General features: G+C 37.8%; 1 protein-coding gene across 1 annotated transcript in view; it reads left to right on the top strand.

Annotated features, from left to right (window-relative positions):
* Positions 1-19,719, top strand: part of LOC129856014 (CUB and sushi domain-containing protein 3-like) — a 749,171-nt gene that overhangs the window by 282,892 nt on the left and 446,560 nt on the right. The window contains exon 30 of the mRNA XM_055924143.1: positions 8,530-8,737. Within this exon, the coding sequence (XP_055780118.1) occupies positions 8,530-8,737 (208 nt within the window). The remainder of the gene's footprint in view (positions 1-8,529; positions 8,738-19,719) is intronic.

The following is a 19,719-nucleotide window of genomic DNA, read 5'->3' as shown; positions in this document are numbered from 1 at the left end:
ATAATCACCACATCTCATGTTGATAGGGTACTATACGTTATGATAATCACTACATCTCATGTTGATAATCACCACATCTCATGTTGATAGGGTACTATACGTTATGATAATCACTACGTCTCATGTTGATAATCACTACGTCTCATGTTGATAATCACCACATCTCATGTTGATAGGGTACTATACGTTATGATAATCACTACGTCTCATGTTGATAATCACTACGTCTCATGTTGATATTGTACTATACGTTATGATAATCACTACATCTCATGTTGATAGAGTACTATACATTATGATAATCACTACATCTCATGTTGATAGTGTACTATACGTTATGATAATCACTACATCTCATGTTGATAGTGTACTATACATTATGATAATCACTACATCTCATGTTGATAATCACTACATCTCATGTTGATAGGGTACTATACGTTATGATAATCAATTCGTCTCATGTTGATAGTCTACTATACGTTATGATAATCACTACATCTCATGTTGATAATCACTACATCTCATGTTGATAGTGTACTATACATTATGATAATCACTACGTCTCATGTTGATAATCACTACATCTCATGTTGATAGGGTACTATACATTATGATAATCACTACGTCTCATGTTGATAATCACCACATCTCATGTTGATAGGGTACTATACGTTATGATAATCACTACGTCTCATGTTGATAATGTACTATACGTTATGATAATCACTACATCTCATGTTGATAATCACTACGTCTCATGTTGATAATCACTACGTCTCATGTTGATAATCACCACATCTCATGTTGATAATGTACTATGCGTTATGATAATCACTACATCTCATGTTGATAATGTACTATGCGTTATGATAATCAATTCGTCTCATGTTGATAGTCTACTATACGTTATGATAATCACTACATCTCATGTTGATAATCACTACATCTCATGTTGATAGTGTACTATACATTATGATAATCACTACGTCTCATGTTGATAATCACTCATCTCATGTTGATAATCACTACATCTCATGTTGATAATCACTCATCTCATGTTGATAATCACTACATCTCATGTTGATAATCACTCATCTCATGTTGATAATCACTACATCTCATGTTGATAATCACTCATCTCATTATGATAATCACTACATCTCATGTTGATAATGTACTATACGTTATGATAATCACTACATTTCATGTTGATAGTGTACTATACGTTATGATAATCACTACATCTCATGTTGATAATCACTACATCTCATGTTGATAATCACTACGTCTCATGTTGATAGTGTACTATACGTTATGATAATCACTACATCTCATGTTGATAATCACTCATCTCATGTTGATAATCACTACATCTCATGTTGATAATCACTCATCTCATGTTGATAATCACTACATCTCATGTTGATAGTGTGCTATATGTTATGATAATCACTACATCTCATGTTGATAATGTACTATACATTATGATAATCACTACGTCTCATGTTGATATTGTACTATACGTTATGATAATCACTACATCTCATGTTGATAGTGTACTATATGTTATGATAATCACTACATCTCATGTTGATAGTGTACTATACGTTATGATAATCACTACATCTCATGTTGATAGTGTACTATATGTTATGATAATCACTACATCTCATGTTGATAATCACTACATCTCATGTTGATAGTCTACTATACGTTATGATAATCACTACGTCTCATGTTGATAGTGTACTATACATTATGATAATCACTACGTCTCATGTTGATAGTGTAATATACGTTATGATAATCAATTCGTCTCATGTTGATAGTCTACTATACGTTATGATAATCACTACTTCTCATGTTGATAATCACTACGTCTCATGTTGATTGTGTACTATACGTTATGATAATCACTACATCTCATTTTGATAGTGTACTATACATTATGATAATCACTACATCTCATGTTGATAATCACTATATAGTACCCTATTAACATCTCATGTTGATAGAGTACTATACGTTATGATAATCACTACATCTCATGTTGATAATCACTATGCCTCATGTTGATAGTGTACTATACATTATGATAATCACTACGTCTCATGTTGATAAACACTACAATGTGGTTAGACTAGTAATAGCCTGTTTAGAAAGGTCAGATAGGCTAGCTAGCTAACAACACTACAATGTGGTTAGACTAATAATAGCCTGATTAGCAAGGTCAGATAGGCTAGCTAGCTAACAACACTACAATGTGGTTAGACTAATAGTAGCCTGTTTAGAAAGGTCAGATAGGCTAGCTAGCTAACAACGCTACAATGTGGTTAGACTAATAATAGCCTGTTGAGAAAGGTCAGATAGGCTAGCTAGCTAACAAAGCTACAATGTGGTTAGACTAATAATAGTCTGTTTAGAAAGGTCAGATAGGCTAGCTAGCTAACAACACTACAATGTGGTTAGACTAATAGTAGCCTGTTTAGAAAGGTCAGATAGGCTAGCTAGCTAACAACGCTACAATGTGGTTAGACTAATAATAGCCTGTTGAGAAAGGTCAGATAGGCTAGCTAGCTAACAAAGCTACAATGTGGTTAGACTAATAATAGTCTGTTTAGAAAGGTCAGATAGGCTAGCTAGCTAACAACACTACAATGTGGTTAGACTAATAATAGTCTGTTTAGAAAGGTCAGATAGGCTAGCTAGCTAACAACACTACAATGTGGTTAGACTAATAATAGCCTGTTTAGAAAGGTCAGATAGGCTAGCTAGCTAACAACACTACAATGTTAGACTAATAATAGCCTGTTTAGCAGATGCCAGTTTGATATAGCAAGCTTTCTTGTGTGTCATCTTTTAGCTAAGCGGAAATGGTTTACTGTCAAATATTTTGTGAAAGGTTTTTAAGGAGGTGGGTTGCCAGAGAGCTAGGCCTACTTGTTAGCAGAGAATTACATTACATTAAATTACATCTAGGCGATATCCATATCAATCTGAGATTTAATATACTTTCTGTTGTCGCCTGGTCCTAGGAAGTAACTTCGTGTAAAATGAGAGTTCAAAGCATGCATTTACTTGGAAATTTCTGCTGAAAAATCCCATAGACCAATAGATATGTGTTTGTGTCCTTGTACTTCCATGTCAAGTCAGCAGCAACTATCCTTCATGTTGTTCGTCTGCAGGGTCACTGGATTCCACAAAGCAAAGGTGACCAGCGCAGGGACAGAAGGACAGAGCAACATTGACACATTCTTGACCACCACAGGTGTCCATGTTTACAGACAGGGCCACCCCAGGCAGAAGGCCATAACAGGGACAGAAGGACAGAGCAGGACTGACTCCATGTTTACAGCCAGGGCCACTCCAGGTGTCCATGTTTACAGCCAGGGCCACCCCAGGTGTCCATGATTACAGCCAGGGCCATCCCAGGTGTCCATGTTTACAGCCAGGGCCACCCCAGGTGTCCATGTTTACAGCCAGGGCCACCCCAGGTGTCCATGTTTACAGCCAGGGCCACCCCAGGTGTCCATGTTTACAGCCAGGGCCACCACAGGTGTCCATGTTTACAGCCAGGGCCACTCCAGGTGTCCATGTTTACAGCCAGGGCCACCACAGGCGTCCATGTTTACAGCCAGGGCCACCACAGGCGTCCATGTTTACAGCCAGGGCCACTCCAGGTGTCCATGTTTACAGCCAGGGCCACTCCAGGTGTCCATGTTTACAGCCAGGGCCACTCCAGGTGTCCATGTTTACAGCCAGGGCCACTCCAGGTGTCCATGTTTACAGCCAGGGCCACCACAGGTGTCCATGTTTACAGCCAGGGCCACTCCAGGTGTCCATGTTTACAGCCAGGGCCACCCCAGGTGTCCATGTTTACAGCCAGGGCCACTCCAGGTGTCCATGTTTACAGCCAGGGCCACCACAGGTGTCCATGTTTACAGCCAGGGCCACTCCAGGTGTCCATGTTTACAGCCAGGGCCACTCCAGGTGTCCATGTTTACAGCCAGGGCCACTCCAGGTGTCCATGTTTACAGCCAGGGCCACTCCAGGCAGAAGGCCATAACAGAGGCTATGCTGCAAAACCGGATCATTTCCAACAACCTGCCTATGTCTTTAGTGGACAACCCCTTCACTTTAGGCATTTCATGTCAGGAGTAGATGATAATATATCGACCAGTAAGTAGGCCCACGTTGACCAGGCGACATGCATCACTTAACACTGAACAAAAAGGCTACAATTACAAGATTTATAATCTCTACCCGGCACAGCCAGAAGAGGACTGGCCACCCCTCATAGTCTGGTTCCTCTCTAGGTTTCTTCCTAGGTTCTGGCCTTTCTAGGGAGTTTTTCCCTAGTCACTGTACTTCTACACCTGCATTGCTTGCTGTTTGGGGGTTTTAGGCTGGGTTTCTGTACAGAACTTTGTGAAATCAGCTGATGTAAGAAGGGCTTTATAAATATATATATATATTTTTTTTAACTTGATTTGAATTTGACAATCAAAGTGCCCTAGAGAAGACAGAATTTGTGTCTGTCACTCTAGATATATGGACTGACAGAACCACGAGGGGCTTCATGGGAGTAACGGCCCGTTACATAGTCCACAGAAGAGAAATAAACTCCCAGTTCTGTTGAGCTGTGATGGATTCACAGGGTCACACCCTGGGGGGGAAGGAGACAGGTCTGTTGAGCTGTGATTCACAGGGTCACACCCTGGGGGAAAGGAGACAGTTCTGTTGAGCTGATTCACAGGGTCACACCCTGGGGGGGGGAAGGAGACAGTTCTGTTGAGCTGTGATAGATTCACAGGGTCACACCTGGGGGGAAATGAGACAGTTCTGTTGAGCTGTGATTCGCAGGGTCACACCCTGGGGGGAAAGGAGACAGTTCTGTTGAGCTGTGATTCACAGGGTCACACCCTGGGGGGGGAAAGGAGACAGGTCTGTTGAGCTGTGATTCACAGGGTCACACCCTGGCGGGGGGGGGGTAAATGAGACAGTTCTGTTGAGCTGTGATTCACAGGGTCACACCCTGGGGGGAAAGAATCAGCAATAAATGTGAAAATGCAATTAATATGCGATAATTTTGACATAAAACATAAATTAGATGATATCTTATGTGACAACGCTGCAAATATGGAAAAAGACCTTCACAGTGTGTTTCCCCAAAGCAAGCGATGATGATGATGATGATGATGATGATGATGTGAATAACCCCAGCATACGGGAATAATTTGGTGAAGAGTACAATGCTAAGGTAGAAGCTATCTAAACCAACTGCAGGCTGTTAACAGCTCTTACAGTGCTTTGCACCCCATTCATTACAACTGGTGATGAGAGATGGACTATAGGAAACCCAAAAAATAAATCATAAACAGTGTGATGGCTGAGGTAACTCAACTGTATTAGCTTACTACGTTCTAGCTGTGGTCTGAAAGAAGCATTTTGAAGCTGAGTTCGGAGTCAATCGTAGTATCGTAGTGTCCCTGCTGCTGTGTTTACCAAGATGGAATCCCGTCCTCCGGCTTGTTAATGCAGACACCAATCTGAATCAACAAAGCCTCCAGACTCTATGTGAAGCCCAAGGATACAAGGAGCTCTGCTTTTATCACCAAAGGAATGGAGACAGCTGTTGGAGTTGGTGGACATTTTGGATCCTTTTGTCTAGGCCGCTGACCTTACTCAGGGGGGGGGGGGGGGGGGGGGTCGTGACACACAGCGCTGCCCATCCTTGTGTGCTGTCACTCAATGTTCACCTGCAAAGTATACCGAGCACACCGAGTCGTCACCTTTTCAGTCCTAGTAAAAGCACTGCAGCAGTCACTCAGACACCAATTCCAGGGGGTGTTTGTGAACGTCAGAATGGGAGCACTCGGATGAACAGGCAACAACACGTTCATTTGGTGACGCTGTATACACAATGAGCTGCACTGCTGGTCCCATCTTTCTGCCTCTTCTGGCTGGATCGTGATCTCCTCACACCACATGAAGATAAAGATGAATTGAACGAGAGTCTGATTGGTAGGTTCAATGTTTTCTATGTCACTTACATTCAAATAATAAGGTTTTTTTTCCCCCCAATGTATAATGTTTACTGTTATATTCTTGATTATATACATTATTTAATGAATTTGTTTTTCAGACCTTGTTTTGTCTGAGGCACGAGGAAGTCACCGTTACGGAGAGCAGTAGTGGAGAAGAAGACCACCTGTGTAAAACCTCCAGAATGTTCTCTGACTTCCGCAGCAAGATGAAAGGAGACATATAAAGTAATCTCGGAGCAGAGATTATTCGCTACATTGAAGCATCTTCTGATGAAAATGAAGTTGATTTGCTTGGATTGAATTCTTTTGTTGGGGGGCAGAGAGAGAATCCATGCAAAAGACTTTCCAAGGCTCAAGCAGGTAGCAATGCCAGTGTTGACTGTGCCTGCCACCAGCGCCCCCCAGTGGAGAGGGTGTTTAGTCATGGAGGCCTCATCGTGCCAGGCTCAGTGCACGAACGATGACAAACTTGATCTTTCTGAAATGTAACCTGTCCGCAACATAAATGTTCTCTGTCTTAGGGGCACAGGATGTCATTTGCTACTTGTTACAGGAAGTTATATTTGTGTTAGAGTGTCCAGGTCAGTAAGTATATTTTATGGGATAAAGGTCTTTACGTTTGATATATAGGACACTTTAGTAGTGCAGTTATTGAATAGTCATTTTGGTTTACATTCATGCATCTTGCAATCTTGATGTAATACATGTATCACTAGAAACTTTAAACAATGCCACTTAATATAATGTTTACATACCCTACATTACTCATCTCATATGTATATACTGTACTCTATACCATCTACTGCATCTTGCCTATGCCGCACGGCCATCGCTCATTCATATATTTATATTCTTATTCATATATGTACATATTCTTATTCATTCCTTTACACTTGTGTATATAAAAGGTAGTTGTTGGGAAATTGTTCGGTTAGATGACTTGTTAGATATTACTGCACGGTCGGAACTAGAAGCACAAGCATTTCGCTACTCTCGCATTAACATCTGCTAACCATGTGTATGTGTATTTGATTTGATTTGCTTGTCATTTATCTTCCCTCATCTACAGATGTTCTGTTTGTGTGACAGAATGAAGTGAAATATAGACAACATCTGCCACAAAATACGAAGCAATTTAAAATGTTATGTTTGATTTTTTTCATATCCTATACAATTACATTATTATTAATGTAAACTGTCTACATTTTAAAAGGAAATGTATTTTGATTTAAATAGTGCCTGATGTGCATTGTTTCATGCAAGAGTCTCTTCAAATCATTTACAAGGTTTATAGACCTAACCCACAGCAGGCAGAAAGCTATTGCCAAAAGGGACTTGAGACTTGACTTAGACTTGGCCCTAAAAGACTTGAAACTTGACTTAGACTTGGCCCTAAAAGACTTGACTTGGACTCTACCTCAAAGACTTGTGAACATCTTTGGTGGTATGTTATAGAGGCCTCATCATAGTGTGTCTCAGATGCTGTGTTCTTCAAGCGCCTGCTCGCTTATTGAGGCCCGGAACATAAAGATGACATTCCAATACACTATAATATCACTTAGAACGCGTGGCCAACTCCGGAACCCAGATGCCTCATTCTATGTGGCAGGTTAATGTAGAATCTAGATATCGGAACAGAATGGTTCTGGAATCTGTTGTGGTTGTCTGAGAATTCTGACGAACCAAAGGTTTCTGAACCCCCTCAGACCAGAAGGAGAAGAGCAGGCAGGGGGCTTGGAACACAGCCAATTTGATCCTGTAAATCCGGATACCTCGGACTGTTATCCATGCTGTCATATCCATACTAGCTAGCGTACAACTTGGAATACATATAGACGAATACATTGCTTACTTATTAGTATTATTCTAGTTTAGATATTGGGACAGAGCCAACAGATTAATTGATATTCAACGTACGTGTTCTTCTGTTTGTTTGACAGCTGAGCAGTGGCGCGAAGTACTTATTAAGTAAAAAATACTTGAAAGTACTACTTAAGTAATGTTTTTGGTGTATCTTTATTTTACTTTACCATTTATATTTTTGACTACTTTTACTTTTACGTTACTACATTCCTAAAGAGAATAATACATACATGCAATTTCCCTGACATCCAAAAGTACTCATTACATTTTGAATGTTTAGCAGAATAGAAAAATGGTCCAAGTCACGCTCTTATCAAGAGAACATCCGTGGTCATCTCTTTTGGCTCAGTTCTTACGGATTCACTAAACACACATGCTTTGTTTGTAAATGATGGCTGAGTGTTGGGAGTGTTGTCCCCTGGCTAGCTTTGTAAAATGTAAATTGTGCCGTCTGGTTTGCTTAATATAAGCACTTTCGAAATTATTTATTCATACTTTTACTTTTGATACTTAAGTGACTTTCACTTTTACTTGAGTCATTTTCTATTAAGTTATTTTACTTTTCCACAAGTATGACAGTTGGGTCGTTTTTTTTCCCCCCCACCCACCACTGCAGCTGAGGACACGTGTGGCGGTACGTTGAGGGGGTCCAGTGGGATCATCTCTAGCCCTGAACTCCTCGGTGACCTCTCCAACGCTGGGGAATGTAAGTGGACGGTGCTGGCTGACCCCGGAGACACCATCTCTCTGGTATTCACCGACTTCCAGATGGAGGACAAACATGACTATCTGGAGATAGAAGGATCAGAGCCGCCCACTATCTGGTGAGTGGATTGTTTGTTTATTTTAAAATTTAATAACACTTTACTAAAGATAACTGATTTAATAATAATAATTATAATTAGGCGGGTTCTTATATTTGTCCTGTTTCACACATATACAAGTGTGTTTTATACTCGTGTGTGAAATAGAATTGGGATTTTTGCATATTCCATTTCCCTATGAGACACCCTCGGAGAATAGGGTCAGGGTCTGCCGCTATCAACGTCTACCCTGGAGACATGTAGGGTCAAGTGCCTTGCTCAAGGGCAAGTCGACAGCTCTCTTCACCTTGGTTATAGCTATAATGTTTTTGAGAAACAGAACTGTCTGGAAGTAGAAGTATCAGAGCAACACAGTATTATTATTTGACCATGCTGGTCATCTATGAACGTTTGAACATCTTGGCCATGTTCTGTTATAATCTCCACCCGGCACAGCCAGAAGAGGACTGGCCACCCCTCATAGCCTGGTTCCTCTCTAGGTTTCATCCTAGGTTCTGGCCTTTCTAGGGAGTTTTTCCTAGCCACCGTGCTTCTACACCTGCATTGCTTGCTGTTTGGGGGTTTTAGACCGGGTTTTTCTGTACGGCACTTTGTGACATCAGCTGATGTAAGAAGGGCTTTATAAATACATTTTAATTTGATTGAGAGTATCTGGTGAGTCAGGATTCCTGAATATATACAGTACCAGTCAAACGTTTGGGCACACCTACTCATTCCAGGAGTTTTCTTTATTTATACTATTTTCGACATTGTAGAGTAATAGTGAAGACATGAAAACTATGAAAGAACACATATGGAATCATGTAATAACCAACAATTTTTTGTTGTTGTTGTTGTTGTATATTTGAGAATCTTAAAAGTAGCCACAGTTTTGCACACTCTTGGCATTCTCTCTGAGAAATACAGCTTCACTCTATCCAATCAGAACAACAGGATCAACGTACAGCCCGCCTTTCTATTGACAGACAGCCAGTTGAGTTATTTGGACCACATACAACCTCGTACACGACTGATATGAGAAAGATCCTGGCACCCCAACGTTTTTGTTCCCTCTTTAGATCACGTAAAATTACAACAACAAAAAATACTCTGATCATCATCGGATTCAGATAATTGTCTATATTCGTTACGATACTCATTTTGTCCGACTACCAGGTACACCCCCTACTACAGACGTTTTCGTGAGAAGACGGTATTTTCGGGATGTCGCCTGGTCTGACAAACAGGGCTGGTAGCTTTGCGGAAGGGTGCCGTAGGAGGATGTAGTGGATTGATACACAGCCCATGCAATCAAACAGATATCTCTAGTTCAAACAGATATCTCCAGATATCTCTAGTTTAAACAGATTTCTCTAGTTTAAACAGATATCTCTAGATTAAACAGATATCTCTAGATTAAACAGATATCTCTAGATTAAACAGATATCTCTAGTCTAAACAGATATCTCTAGTTTAAACAGATATCTCTAGATTAAACAGATATCTCTAGTTTAAACAGATATCTCTAGTTGAAACAGATATCTCCAGATATCTCTAGTTGAAACAGATTTCTCTAGTTTAAACAGATTTCTCTAGATTAAACAGATATCTCTAGATTAAACAGATATCTCTAGATGAAACAGATATCTCTAGATTAAACAGATATCTCTAGATTAAACAGATATCTCTAGTTGAAACAGATATCTCCAGATATCTCTAGATTAAACAGATATCTCTAGATTAAACAGATATCTCTAGTTGAAACAGATTTCTCTAGTTGAAACAGATATCTCCAGATATCTCTAGATTAAACAGATATCTCTAGTTGAAACAGATATCTCTAGTTGAAACAGATATCTCTAGTTGAAACAGATATCTCTAGTTGAAACAGATATCTCTAGTTGAAACAGATATCTCTAGTTTAAACAGATATCTCTAGTTTAAACAGATATCTCTAGTTTAAACAGATATCTCTAGTTGAAACAGATATCTCTAGTTGAAACAGATATCTCTAGATTAAACAGATATCTCTAGATTAAACAGATATCTCTAGTTCAAACAGATATCTCTAGTTTAAACAGATATCTCTAGATTAAACAGATATCTCTAGTTTAAACAGATATCTCTAGTTTAAACAGATATCTCTAGATTAAACAGATATCTCTAGATTAAACAGATATCTCTAGTTTAAACAGATATCTCTAGTTTAAACAGATATCTCTAGTTTAAACAGATATCTCTAGTTTAAACAGATATCTCTAGATTAAACAGATATCTCTAGATTAAACAGATATCTCTAGTTGAAACAGATATCTCTAGTTGAAACAGATATCTCTAGTTTAAACAGATATCTCTAGATTAAACAGATATCTCTAGATTAAACAGATATCTCTAGTTTAAACAGATATCTCTAGATTAAACAGATATCTCTAGATTAAACAGATATCTCCAGATATCTCTAGATTAAACAGATATCTCTAGTTTAAACAGATATCTCTATTTTAAACAGATATCTCTAGTTTAAACAATATATATCTAGATTAAACAGATATCTCTAGTTTAAACAGATATCTCCAGATTAAACAGATATCTCTAGATATCTCTAGATGAAACAGATATCTCTAGTTTAAACAGGTATCTCTAGTTTAAACAGATATCTCTAGTTCAAACAGATATCTCCAGATATCTCTAGTTGAAACAGATATCTCTAGTTGAAACAGATATCTCTAGTTGAAACAGATATCTCTAGTTGAAACAGATATCTCTAGTTTAAACAGATATCTCTAGTTTAAACAGATATCTCTAGTTTAAACAGATATCTCTAGTTGAAACAGATATCTCTAGTTTAAACAGATATCTCTAGATTAAACAGATATCTCTAGATTAAACAGATATCTCTAGTTCAAACAGATATCTCTAGTTTAAACAGATATCTCTAGATTAAACAGATATCGCTAGTTTAAACAGATATCTCTAGTTTAAACAGATATCTCTAGATTAAACAGATATCTCTAGATTAAACAGATATCTCTAGTTTAAACAGATATCTCTAGTTTAAACAGATATCTCTAGATTAAACAGATATCTCTAGATTAAACAGATATCTCTAGTTGAAACAGATATCTCTAGTTGAAACAGATATCTCTAGTTTAAACAGATATCTCTAGATTAAACAGATATCTCCAGATATCTCTAGATTAAACAGATATCTCTAGTTTAAACAGATATCTCTAGTTGAAACAGATATCTCTAGTTTAAACAGATATCTCTAGTTCAAACAGATATCTCCAGATATCTCTAGATTAAACAGATATCTCTAGATTAAACAGATATCTCTAGTTGAAACAGATATCTCCAGATATCTCTAGATTAAACAGATATCTCTAGTTGAAACAGATATCTCTAGTTGAAACAGATATCTCTAGTTGAAACAGATATCTCTAGTTGAAACAGATATCTCTAGTTGAAACAGATATCTCTAGTTTAAACAGATATCTCTAGTTTAAACAGATATCTCTAGTTTAAACAGATATCTCTAGTTGAAACAGATATCTCTAGTTGAAACAGATATCTCTAGATTAAACAGATATCTCTAGATTAAACAGATATCTCTAGTTCAAACAGATATCTCTAGTTTAAACAGATATCTCTAGATTAAACAGATATCTCTAGTTTAAACAGATATCTCTAGTTTAAACAGATATCTCTAGATTAAACAGATATCTCTAGATTAAACAGATATCTCTAGTTTAAACAGATATCTCTAGTTTAAACAGATATCTCTAGTTTAAACAGATATCTCTAGTTTAAACAGATATCTCTAGATTAAACAGATATCTCTAGATTAAACAGATATCTCTAGTTGAAACAGATATCTCTAGTTGAAACAGATATCTCTAGTTTAAACATATATCTCTAGATTAAACAGATATCTCTAGATTAAACAGATATCTCTAGTTTAAACAGATATCTCTAGATTAAACAGATATCTCTAGATTAAACAGATATCTCTAGATTAAACAGATATCTCTAGTTCAAACAGATATCTCTAGATTAAACAGATATCTCCATATATCTCTAGATTAAACAGATATCTCTAGTTTAAACAGATATCTCTATTTTAAACAGATATCTCTAGTTTAAACAATATATATCTAGATTAAACAGATATCTCTAGTTTAAACAGATATCTCCAGATTAAACAGATATCTCTAGATATCTCTAGATGAAACAGATATCTCTAGTTTAAACAGGTATCTCTAGTTTAAACAGATATCTCTAGTTCAAACAGATATCTCCAGATATCTCTAGTTGAAACAGATATCTCTAGTTGAAACAGATATCTCTAGTTGAAACAGATATCTCTAGTTGAAACAGATATCTCTAGTTTAAACAGATATCTCTAGTTTAAACAGATATCTCTAGTTTAAACAGATATCTCTAGTTTAAACAGATATCTCTAGTTGAAACAGATATCTCTAGTTTAAACAGATATCTCTAGATTAAACAGATATCTCTAGATTAAACAGATATCTCTAGTTCAAACAGATATCTCTAGTTTAAACAGATATCTCTAGATTAAACAGATATCGCTAGTTTAAACAGATATCTCTAGTTTAAACAGATATCTCTAGATTAAACAGATATCTCTAGATTAAACAGATATCTCTAGTTTAAACAGATATCTCTAGTTTAAACAGATATCTCTAGATTAAACAGATATCTCTAGATTAAACAGATATCTCTAGTTGAAACAGATATCTCTAGTTGAAACAGATATCTCTAGTTTAAACAGATATCTCTAGATTAAACAGATATCTCTAGATTAAACAGATATCTCTAGTTTAAACAGATATCTCTAGATTAAACAGATATCTCTAGATTAAACAGATATCTCTAGATTAAACAGATATCTCTAGTTCAAACAGATATCTCTAGATTAAACAGATATCTCCAGATATCTCTAGATTAAACAGATATCTCTAGTTTAAACAGATATCTCTAGTTTAAACAGATATCTCTAGTTTAAACAATATATATCTAGATTAAACAGATATCTCTAGTTTAAACAGATATCTCCAGATTAAACAGATATCTCTAGATATCTCTAGATGAAACAGATATCTCTAGTTTAAACAGGTATCTCTAGTTTAAACAGATATCTCTAGTTCAAACAGATATCTCTAGATTAAACAGATATCTCTAGATTAAACAGATATCTCTAGTTTAAACAGATATCTCTAGATGAAACAGATATCTCTAGTTCAAACAGATATCTCTAGTTCAAACAGATATCTCTAGTTGAAACAGATATCTCTAGTTGAAACAGATATCTCTAGTTCAAACAGATATCTCTAGTTCAAACAGATATCTCTAGATTAAACAGATATCTCTAGATTAAACAGATATCTCTAGTTTAAACAGATATCTCTAGTTGAAACAGATATCTCTAGATGAAACAGATATCTCTAGATTAAACATATATCTCTAGATTAAACAGATATCTCCAGATATCTCTAGATGAAACAGATATCTCTAGTTTAAACAGGTATCTCCAGATATCTCTAGATGAAACAGATATCTCTAGTTTAAACAGATATCTCCAGATATCTCTAGATGAAACAGATATCTCTAGATGAAACAGATATCTCCAGATTTCTCTAGATGAAGCAGATTTCTCTAGTTTAAACAGGTATCTCTAGTTTAAACAGATATCTCCAGATATCTCTAGATGAAACAGATATCTCTAGTTCAAACAGATATCTCTAGTTTAAACAGATATCACCAGATATCTCTAGTTCAAACAGATATCTCTAGTTTAAACAGATATCTCTAGTTTAAACAGATATCTCTAGTTTAAACAGATATCTCTAGATTAAACAGATATCTCTAGATTAAACAGATTACTCCATCACTTAAACTGATGGATTTTAATGGAGCATTTTTATCATGCTACTTAGATCGACGCACCGGTGCGTCAATAGACTCTAGGGGTATAATTGTATGAGTCTTTTTTCTATGTTACTGCAACCAATGTACCAATGTACCATCTACAGTTTACAGTCCCTTTTCCAGTTGGACAGGTCACTCTCAGCATTTAAATTATTGCCTATCCAGCCCCCAAGCCCTTTCCTCTCTAAGTTATTTCCTACCCAGTCCCCAAGCCCCAGACCTTTCCTCTCTAAGTTATTACCTATCCAGTCCCCATAGCCCATTCCTTACTAAGTTATTGTCTATCCAGTCCCCAAGCCCTAGACCTTTCCTCTCTAAGTTATTACCTATCTAGCCCCCAAGCACTAGACCTTTCCTCACTAAGTTATTACCTATACAGTAACCAAGCCCTAGACCTTTCCTCTCCAAGTTATTACCTACCCAGTCCCCAAGCCCTAGACCTTTCCTCTCTAAGTTATTACCTATACAGTAACCAAGCCCTAGACCTTTCCTCTCTAAGTTATTTCCTACCCAGTCCCCAAGCCCCAAGCCCTAGCCCTAGACCTTTCCTCTCTAAGTTATTACCTATCCAGCCCCCAAGCACTAGACCTTTCCTCTCTAAGTTATTACCTACCCAGTCCCCAAGCCCTAGACCTTTCCTCTCTAAGTTATTGTCTATCCAGTCCCCAAGCCCTAGACCTTTCCTCTCTAAGTTATTACCTACCCAGTCCCCAAGCACTAGACCTTTCCTCTCTAAGTTATTACCTACCCAGTCCCCAAGCACTAGACCTTTCCTCTCTAAGTTATTACCTACCCAGTCCTCAAGCACTAAACCTTGAAGAGTTCACGGTGCAGCCAGTAATGCAGACATTTCAGAGTGGCTCAGTAATTCCCTATCTAGTGCACTACTTTTGACCAAGGCTCCCTGTAAAGGGTATTAAAGTGGCAGTTTGGACGCGGTCGTTGAGTGTCTCAGTAACTGAACGCTTTTTTTTTTTTCATTCTTCCTTCAATATTTGTGTCATTTAGATTTCAGTAAAATGGCTCAGTGTGCAGAAAAGGTCACGTTATGTGAAATCAATTACCTTCTAAACACCCAGAGGAAAACCTATTTCTTCCACTGACAGGATGGATTAGAAAAGCTCTTAGTATTGGAGTTCACAAAGTCATATTCACTGACTGTTACAGATCGAGGGAAATGTTTTTCAAACGTGACTCACCACCTGGATTCGGTCTTATGTAGCAACATTGTTTTTTATACATTGGATAAAAGTAGAGACTCAGAGCTACAAAATGGTAGATCATACACGGTATCTTTGAGGAACAATGGGAAAGTAATTCTACTTTGAAAGTTGATACACTTGTAAACTCACGTTTGAGAAAAAGGGCCCTTGAATGTTTTAGTACCTAATAGAGAGCTCTGCTTTGTCTCCACCCATTCAGCATTGTTCACACCCTCTTAAGCCTTTAGCCCCACCCATCTCTTTAAGGGTTCACATGAGGTCATGTGATAAAGACTAAAAGTGGTGGTAGCCTGCAATAAGGAAAAACAACAGGTCAACAGAAAGTGTCCAGATAAAAAATATGTTATAAATATTAGATGACGCTTACCCAGATACACTTGTCAAAATTGATGGGTCATGTGGAATAAATGCTATCACCCCCAGCCACATCCAGTTGTGGAAAAAATACTAAATTGTCAAACTTGAGTAAAAGTATAAATCATTTCAAATTCCTTATATTAAACCAGACGGCAGAAAAAAAAACAATTTTTTATTGACGGATAGCCTGGGGCACAATGTACTTAAATATCAAAAATAAACAATTTCAACTTCCTGATATTAAGCAAAACCAGATGCAATAATTGAATGATTTTTTTTTAATGGGTAGCCAGGGGCAACACTCCAACACTCAGACATTTGTGTTTAGTGAGTCCTCCAGATCAGAGGCAGTAGGGATGGCCCAGGGAGTGTTTGAATTGGACAATTTTCCTGTCAAAATGTAACGAGCACTTTTGGGTGTCAAAGAAAAGATATGGAGTAAAAAGTACACTAGTTTCTTTACGAATGTAGTGAAGTGAAAGTTATAAAAATATAAATAGTAAAGTAATGTACAGATATCACAAAAAAACGACTTAAGTAGTACTTTAAAGTATTTTTACACCACTGCCCAAATACCTTCACATCAGTACATTAGCATACTTTATATACTGTTACACACACACACTTATCACATAGTATTCCATACATAAGTTAAAGGCCATGTGACCTGAGTTGGAACCTCAGGGAGGTGCACATGTACAGTACATAAACAGATGCATGCGCCATAGACTTAAGTGGTGGACACTTGATACGGTCACATGATATTGTTGTGGTATGTCACATAATCATGTTATGACCACACATATCAATATTGCAAAGATAACGCCATATCTCAGACTGGCTAATAAAAATTTTAAGATTAAGATGGGCACTAACACAAACACTGGACAGAGGAATTCTGCCTAGAAGGCCAGCATCCCGGAGTCGCCTCTTCACTGTTGACGTTGAGACTGGTGTTTTGCATGGAACTATTTAATAATGAAGCTGCCAGTTGAGGACTTGTGAGGCGTCTGTTTCTCAAACTAGACACGCTAATGTACTTGTCCTCTTGCTCAGTTGTGCACCGGGGCCTCCCACTCCTCTTTCTATTCTATTCTGGTTAGACTCTCCTGTGAAGACGTGACTTGCGACATACACCTAAGTGTCCTGAATCGGGTCACATACGTAGTATTAGGTAGTGTTGAAGTGGAAACAGAGAATCACTGTCAGTGTTAATAAAAAAAGACAAATAGACAGAGTTTGATTGGATGGAATCTAAATACCATACCAGGAAAACAGGATGAATGTCATCAAAATGACATGGAACTCAAATGTGTCGTGTCTTGACTATCATTAATGTGATTGATGGTTATTTTTGATAAAATAATTAAATACCCCGTTAAATTATTACGCGATTAAATTACTCATGTAACCAAATCATTAAGTAGTAATGGGGCACCACGGGAAAAGTTACTTAACGAGTTACTATCTCCCGACTAAACTCTAAAGATATAAATATCTCTTACATCAGTCACAGTCAATTCATTCATTATTATTTACCTTCAGTCTCATTCTGAATGTCGTACAATCCTTGGATATCTGCACAAACGAGCATAAATTATGAATCAGCAAATATACAAATTGGCTTAATTATTTATTTACTAACTAACTAAATAATCACACAGAATTACATAAACACTCAAACAGAATAGCTTACACATTGATTACTACAGTCGTGGCCAAAAGTTTTGAGAATGACACAAATATTTATTTTCACAAAGTCTGCTGTTATGAAGAGTGATCAGAGGAATTGCAATTACTTGCAAAGTCCCTCTTTGCCATGCAAATGAACTGAATCCCCCAAAAACATTTGCACTGCATTTCAGCCCTGCCACAAAAGGACCAGCAGACATCATGTCAGTGATTCTCTCGTTAACACGGGTGTGAGTGTTGACGAGGACAAGGCTGGAGAGCCCTCTGTCATGCTGATTGAGTTTGAATAACAGACTGGAAGCTTCAAAAGGAGGGTGGTGCTTGGAATCATTGTTCTTCCTCTGTCAACCATGGTTACCTGCAAGGAAACACGTGCCGTCATCATTGCTTCACAGGCAAGGATATTGCTGCCAGTAAGATTGCACCTAAATCAACCATTTATCGGATCATCAAGAACTTCAAGGAGAGCGGTTCAATTGTTGTGAAAAAGGCTTCAGGGCAACCAAGAAAGTCCGGCAAGCGCCAGGACCATCTCCTAAAGTTGATTCAGCTGCGGAATCGGGGCACCACCAGTACAGAGCTTGCTCAGGAATGGCAGCAGGCAGGTGTGAGTGCATCTGCACGCACAGTGAGGCGAAGACTTTTTGAGGATGGCCTGGTGTCAAGAAGGGCAGCAAAGAAGCCACTTCTCTCCAGGAAAAACATCAGGAACAGACTGATATTCTGCAAAAGGTACAGGGATTGGACTGCTGAGGACTGGGGTAAAGTCATTTTCCCTGATGAATCCCCTTTCCGATTGTTTGGGGCATCCGGAAAAAGTACGTGGCTCGGGGAAAAAAACATCTATATTTTGGGTCCATGGGCCGGACCTTAAGCACTCGGGGGAAAAGGGCATTCCCTCCTTTTGTCATAATGTCTGTGCTCACATGGGTGTGGCCACTGACTTGGTTAAGATTTTATTTGAAAAACAATTATATCATTTAGAAGGCTAACATCACATTACATCTTCTCACAAATAGTTTCGTATTTAATCATATAAGTTCCACAACATCTAGGATGTGAATCTGATCACTGGGAAAATATACACATTCAGAGATACAGTTATGTTGTTCTACTGCTCCTAGAGTCACGTTGGCATAAATGATTCGGGAGACAGGCGCAGGAATGCGTAATAGTTTAAAAAAATTAAACCCAAATTACGGCGTGCCGTGTAAAGGCACAGGGACGAAGACCAAACAAACACGTAACAAAAACATAGGGCTGAAACCCCCAAAAAAGAGCGAGGAGTACCTTGAATAAATAACACACGCGCACGATGGTTAACCTGTCTAGGATCAGCGTGGCGCTAGCGGCACACCCCCCCCCCCCCCCACTGAAAAACCAGTGCCGCGAAATTCAAAAAAAATATTTTTTTAAAATATTTAACTTTCACACATTAAAGTCCAATACAGCTAATGAAAGACACAGATCTTGTGAATCCAGTCAACATGTCCGATTTTTAAAATGTTTTACAGGGAAGACACAATATGTAAAGATGTACATCTATTACCTAAAAACACATTAGCATAATCCACCATCTTTTATTTGTCCACCAACACCAGTAGCCATCACCAATTCGGCTAAACTAAGATATTTATAGCCCCTAACCAACAAAAAAACTCATTAGATGACAGTCTGATAACATATTTATGGTATGGGATAGGTTTTGTTAGAAAAAAGTGCATATTTCAGGTAGATGGCATAGGTTACAATTGCACCCACCGTCACAAATGGAATAGA

Source organism: Salvelinus fontinalis, chromosome 5, assembly GCF_029448725.1.
Source record: "Salvelinus fontinalis isolate EN_2023a chromosome 5, ASM2944872v1, whole genome shotgun sequence".
Classification (NCBI taxonomy): Eukaryota; Metazoa; Chordata; class Actinopteri; order Salmoniformes; family Salmonidae; genus Salvelinus; species Salvelinus fontinalis.
Note: the sequence above shows the minus strand (reverse complement) of the source record. Positions and strands in the feature narration are given on the sequence as shown.